Source organism: Humulus lupulus, chromosome 3 (assembly GCF_963169125.1).
Source record: "Humulus lupulus chromosome 3, drHumLupu1.1, whole genome shotgun sequence".
NCBI classification, from domain to species: Eukaryota; Viridiplantae; Streptophyta; class Magnoliopsida; order Rosales; family Cannabaceae; genus Humulus; species Humulus lupulus.
The window spans coordinates 64,067,159-64,073,400 of NC_084795.1; the positions used below are offsets into that span (position 1 = coordinate 64,067,159).

Below are 6,242 nucleotides of genomic sequence, written 5' to 3' on the forward strand. Positions count from 1 at the left end.
ATTGGTGAGATATACAGTAACATCTGATTATTGAGACAATATTATTATTTTATAGAAGTAAATATTCAATTAGGTTTAAATTGCATAATTATTATGTTTGTTAAAGGTGCCTTTATTTAAAGTGCAATACTGATAAAATGGATATTTGGAAGACTTTTTGATGTTCCATTTGGCCATTCCTCACTGAGTTTGGTCGTTCAAGGAAATTGGTAATTTATTGAAGCATAGGCTCAAGTTTCATTTATGAGTGTGCTTTGTTTGTGTGTAATGAAGTACCAGCAGCACTTTATTCTCACCCTCTGTTATATTCCTTCTTATTGCTTCACATGTGAAATCTTATTACCATAAGATGAAAATTAATATTAAGACATTAACTTTTTATTGCTCTTGTCAGGTAATGAGAGGAGTGTAAATTGTAGAAGATAGTGAGAAAAAGAGCATTGTTCACATTGGTCTATGTTCATGTGGAATCTTATTACAAAAAATTATAATTTAGTATTAGGATACTAACTTTTTTTTTTCTACATGCTAAGAAATGAGAGAGAGAGAGAGAGATTAGGAAGAAGAGTGTTGCTAGCAGTCTCACTCCCATATATATATATTTATATATACAGTTACAGTGTACATTCTTATCATACTGGTTTTGTATAGTTCATCAGCAATTCTCATTCTTCACATATTTAAGTTGTCTGAATTGTTAAGGATATTATTTTTGCCAAATAAAGTTGGATAGGCGTTTATTTCCCCGTCTTTTTGTTTAGTAACTGTTTTCTAAACTTTTATTGGTGGAATTGTGTTCTTTTCTAGTTCTCTATGAATCTAAATTATTTTCTCTGATTAAGAATTTGTATGGATTGTAACTTTTGAAACACGTGGATTGTAACATTCAGGCTGATATGCAAGTGAGGGAGAAAATCTTGGTCTTGCTTGACTCTTTGCAAGAAGCTTTTGGTGGGCCTAGAGGAAAACATTCTCAATATTATTGGGCATATGATGAATTAAGGGTATGCATTTAGCTCCATCTTTTAGATGCTATGTGCTCTTCCTCCCCGTGGCGCTAAATCTAGAATAGTTCTTTTTTCCTTTTCAATTGTTCTCACCATTTTAGGTTTGATATAGAAATTTGGTATTATGAGGTTTGATTTGCATCAATCACCTTTTCAAATAAAAATTCATCACAGCCTTTACAGGGCTGATGGATCCTATGTTTTTTTTTTCTTTCTGGAACACAGTATCAAGTGGTTAAACATGTTGTAGCTACCATTTCAATATTCTGACCCTGAAATTTATTTGTTTTTTAAAAAAAGGAAATTACTTGAAGAGCTAGTCATAGCTATTTCTATACTTTTCCTGACTGTGTTAGGGAATTACTAGTTGGAAATGATAATGATCACTGTTCTTAGTATCCCACTGTTTCATTACTGATATAAATTTGTTAACATCCTATTATAATAAAATTTGTGAAATAGGTCTCTCTCTCTCTCTCTCTCTCTCAAATCAGATGAATTGTTATCCAATAATAGTGAATTGAATGAATGACAGCGTTCTGGAGTAGAATTTCCTAATTGTTCATTAGACACCGTCCCTATTTTTACACCCCCTGCTTCACATCAGACCATGGGTCGTCCTCAACCTGGATATGGAATGCCTAGCAATGCTTCAAGAAGGCTTGATGAAACTATGGCTACAGAAATTGAGAGTTTGAGGTGACAATTTTAATGTAGTTCATGATCTAGATATTACGTTTTGAAAATTTTTTGTCTTCTGATTTTTTTTTCATAAAGCTTTTCAAGCATGGAGGCTATGTAGAATGTTCTAGAACTCCTAAGTGACATGCTACAGGCAGTAAATCCTGGTGATTCTGCGGTATGAGCAATGAATTTTTTTCATCTCTATGATCTATGATATGAGCTACTTGTCCCCTTTTTTTAATCTCTATGAGCTACTTATCCCTGAAACTTAATGTGGTTCTTTTGCCATTCTGTTCAGGCTGTAAAAGATAAAGTGATAGTTGAGCTTGTTAATAGGTGTCGCACCAACCAGAAAAAGTTGATGCAGATGCTCACTTCAACTGGGTTAGTTTCATCAATGTAAGTGTGTTCTTTGTTATTTAGTTGTTATATGATATTAGTATTCTTCTATTAGATGTATGAAAACTTGTTAGCTTCCATCACATAAGCTAGTAGCAACACCAATCAAAGTGCAAGATTATTATCTGAGATGGAAATTTCACCACCAAATACTGAGTTCCTGTTTTTCAGTTTTGCAATACTATTTCCACAATAACTGGCCATGCCTTTTTTTTTTATGAAAAGAAACAAGAATGTATAACCTTTTAATGGAGACAGGAAGATTAAAAACAATGACAAAAATCATCTAAAGTTACAACCAAATACACCAATCTCTATTCTAATAAGAAAATGACAAGGTCTTTGACCTATTTAGCCTTAAAGTTTCACTGTCATTAGTTTTTTTAATTTTTCATTGAGTTTCAAATATGAGTTATATATCATATAGTATTTTAAGGTTCACATTAACCGAATTAAATGTTATGTTATCCAGGTCAGCTTTGTACTTCATTTCATGCTACTTCACAAGGAAATGCTCCCAAGTAAGTGGTACAATTAATTAGTATATTTTCACTGTTAGTTGGAAGATATGCAGCTGTTGTTGACATGAACCGGGTTTTAACTAGAATTAGCCTAACATGATCTACATTTCTACATAGCATGCACACATATCATGTATTTACAATTAGACAGAGACACTTAGAGAGATCTGAATGAGTCATGATTGGGCGTGGTCTTATTAGTTCCTTTCCAAAGTAAATCCATTTTTTTGGTAATTAAGACATCAATACCATTACATGCTAATAATGTAGTTACAGGTCATATAAATCTTGATACAAGCAACAGAGGTTGTATGTATAATGTGTTAAATCAACTTCCTTCATGTTGATGCAGGGGGATTCCCGAGACATTTTGCATCTTAGAAAAGGCCTCCTGAAAGTAGTTTTGGGTCATCTTGAGTGGCAGGTTTGTTTTTTGTTTTGTTATGCCCGGGATGGTTTTAAAGGGGTTGAGACACATGCACAATAATTTTTTTTTATACATAACTAGAGAAATATATAACAAGCAGTCCTTTCCAAAAGAAAATAAAAATACTATTATAAGTCTCTTAAATCCAGTAATGTAAAGATTAGATGAAACACTGAGTTCCATTAATAAAGAAATTGTAGTTTGGAGTTTTGATTGTTTAATGGTAGTTTATGCTGGTCATTCTGATTTTCATATTGGTTAATGTAGAGGACAAGCTGGAAAAACTTCTTTGCTTATCTGGGTCCTAGATTTCTTGTCTCTATTGCATATAGTCTAGTAAAGCATGCCACCCTGTATGCACCAGTTTTTTCTGGCTGCATACTTGATATTTCATTTTGTATGTAATGAATTAGATGCTAATTTTTTTAGCAACAATTATCTGGTGGGTTATAGTAGCAATATCAATTTTTAACTTCAGAATGTTTGATTAAAAAAGGTATTTTAAACACTGTTGGAACTGCAAAAAGAAATTCTGAAATTGATCGGGAATAATTCATTGAGATATTTCTGTTGGCAGCCTACACAAGAAGGATCTTGGAAGCATGAAGCATATTTGTTGTTTCCAGTTCATTTGGATGGAACATTGTTGGACAATGCAAACACTATGAAAGCTAAAAAGGAGTTATTCTCAACCACCGATGTTCTTCATATATTTCGACAAGTAGATAGATATGTTTCTTTAGACTTTTTAAATTGAGTTATGTTATCACCTGTGTTTCAGTTCCTCGTCTATATAATACAATGATGTGTACTTATAGTAAAATAGTTGAACCTGAAATTCTGTTTAACAGCTTTGTGCAGGACTCGAGCACATGCACAATTTAGATCCATCATATGCTCATAATGATGTCAAGCCTGGTAATGTCGTCATAACTCATGGGAAAGGATAACCACCACTAGCCATATTGATGGATTTTGGAAGTGCTCGGCCTGCAAGGAGGCAGATTCAATCTCGTTCTAAGGCACTACAATTGTAGGTGTTTTTTTTGTTCCCCTAGTCGAACACACACACACACACACATGCAATGCATCAGTTACCCTACTATGAATGACATTCATCCAATGCTTTGGTATTTGTCCGAGTTTATTTTTTCATAGTCTTAAGAGATAAAAAAAATATTTAATTTTTTTAATTAATGGCATATTTGTGAAGACTTGACATGTGTTCATGTTTTGAGGTTTTCTATCAAGTTTTTGCATTTTTAGTTACTGTTTGGATAGCCTCATTTAAAAAACTTATCAAATTACAAAATGTTTGAATTTTTAATTTGTACAATTTAAAAGTTCCTATTGTTAGAATATGCCAAAGTAGTGGAGGAATGGACATAGATTTCATCTTTCATTAAATATTTCATACTTGTATTGATGGTGGACTCATTGCTTGCTGTGTAGGAATGGGCATCTGAGCATTGTTCAGCACCTTTTCGAGCTCCTGAGTTGTGGGATTGTCCAAGTAATGCAGATATCGATGAGAGAGCTGATATTTGGTCATTAGGATGCACTTTATATGCGATAATGTGATAATGTTTTTTACCATGTGATTTAAGATTTATTGGTTTAAGTTTTCGGGTCTTTGTCTCCTGAGAGCTATAATATAATTTAATGGCAGTGTTGAATGTTTTAAACTAATTTGTGGATTGTTAATACAATGTTGAATGCTTTTACTTTTTGTTATTTGAAAATCAAGTTCATTTGATGATGCTAGTATATATTAGAAAGCTAATTTTAATTATATAAATAAAAAATAAAAATATAATAGAATAAATTAGTGTTATATAAATGAATATATAATGAGAATTTAAACTTATCTAAATATTAAAATAATACGAAAAATGTGTTATAATATCTATTACAATAACACTTTTTATAAGTAAAGAATTTTGTTATGCAAACTTCATTATATAACACAAAAAATGTGTTATACTAAAGTGTAGTATAACACAAAAAATGTGTTATGCTAAAGTGTAGTATAACACAAATTTATAAGTATTGAAATGTGTTATATAATCGACTATAAATAATATAATTAAACACTTCTCTATTAATTAAAAAACAAAGAAAGTGTGTTATTGTTGACAGTATAATAACACATCTGTATAACAATGATAAAGTGTTATGTAAAGTACACTGACCTACGATAACATAGTCAGTCTTAACACATCAGAAAGTGTTATGGTATGTTTTGATAACACATTTTTGGTGTTATTAAAAGCATTTTTTCTTGTAGTGACCATTAATTCACATAACTTCCAATTGTGCCCTCCCGGCACACTAATCAAGGCCCTTATGCCTTATTAGTAATTTTGGGTCGTTACATAGATAGTAGTAGTAGTAGTTAGTATTAGTTTGTAGTATGTTAGATTCCATGGATTTTGGTTCAAGCCAGGACTTAGTTGGAAACTCATAGCAACAGTTATGGATTTTATAAGTTTAACCTATAGTTTAGAAATATTAATTATAACATAAGGTTTGATTAATATTCCTGGTTCTAGAAATATTATTAATTATAACCTAAGGTTTAGATAGAATTAATAAGAGCATGACACTTGTCATAGTTATGTTTATTAAGGATTTAAGTATTTTTGATGAATAGTTTAAATAAAAGAAAGATCTAGAAGCTCTAGAACCTTTTAGAAACTGTTAGGATCACATTTAGACTTAGTCAAAACTGTTTTATCAATTCAAAATATGCAGAAAAAGAGCCAATGCGTGTTTGATATATTAACGTATGCCGATATATCGCAGCTATAGGGGCCAATATATTGCCTACGGGAAATAAGGAAAACACGTCGACTTCGCGAGAATGAACAAATGGGGCTCAGGAAAATGCTCTAGGCTATATATCGCCTAGGGTAGGCGATATATCACCCCTGGTGCATCATTTTTGAATCTTGAGGATTTTTAAATTTAAAAACAGCCTTAACCACTTGGACCTTCCATTGAACAATTTTGACTGAGTTCTGGGCGTCTGTTGAACGAAAATTAAAATCTTCATTTTATATTCATTTATTTATTCAAATTAAAAGGGGTTAGTTTCACTCCTTGAACTCTATAAATAAGACCTAGTACTCAACCATTTTCTTCATTCTTCAATCATTTGTTCAGAGCCTCCAAGTTGCTAAGGTTACTATAGAGAGAAACACT

At 31.8% G+C, this 6,242-nt stretch overlaps 1 protein-coding gene across 1 annotated transcript; it reads left to right on the forward strand.

The window, feature by feature from the left end:
- Positions 1-2,184: 2,184 nt before the first annotated feature.
- On the forward strand, positions 2,185-4,619 carry LOC133824255 (uncharacterized). The gene is made up of 4 exons (XM_062257124.1): positions 2,185-2,611; positions 2,964-3,035; positions 3,616-3,759; positions 4,491-4,619. The coding sequence occupies exons 1-4, from the start codon at positions 2,498-2,500 to the stop codon at positions 4,617-4,619; spliced, it is 459 nt and encodes a 152-aa protein (XP_062113108.1). The 5' UTR covers positions 2,185-2,497.
- The last annotated feature ends 1,623 nt before the right edge of the window (positions 4,620-6,242 follow it).

What these genes read in the sequence shown, in the direction of transcription:
- LOC133824255 (XM_062257124.1), top strand. Translation starts at nt 2,498, where the DNA reads ATGAGTTATATATCATATAGTATTTTAAGGTTCACATTAACCGAATTA. An exon ending in TCACAAGGAAATGCTCCCAA is followed by an intron (nt 2,612 to 2,963) that starts GTAAGTGGTACA and finishes ATGTTGATGCAG; the next exon opens with GGGGATTCCCGAGACATTTT. An exon ending in TGGGTCATCTTGAGTGGCAG is followed by an intron (nt 3,036 to 3,615) that starts GTTTGTTTTTTG and finishes TTCTGTTGGCAG; the next exon opens with CCTACACAAGAAGGATCTTG.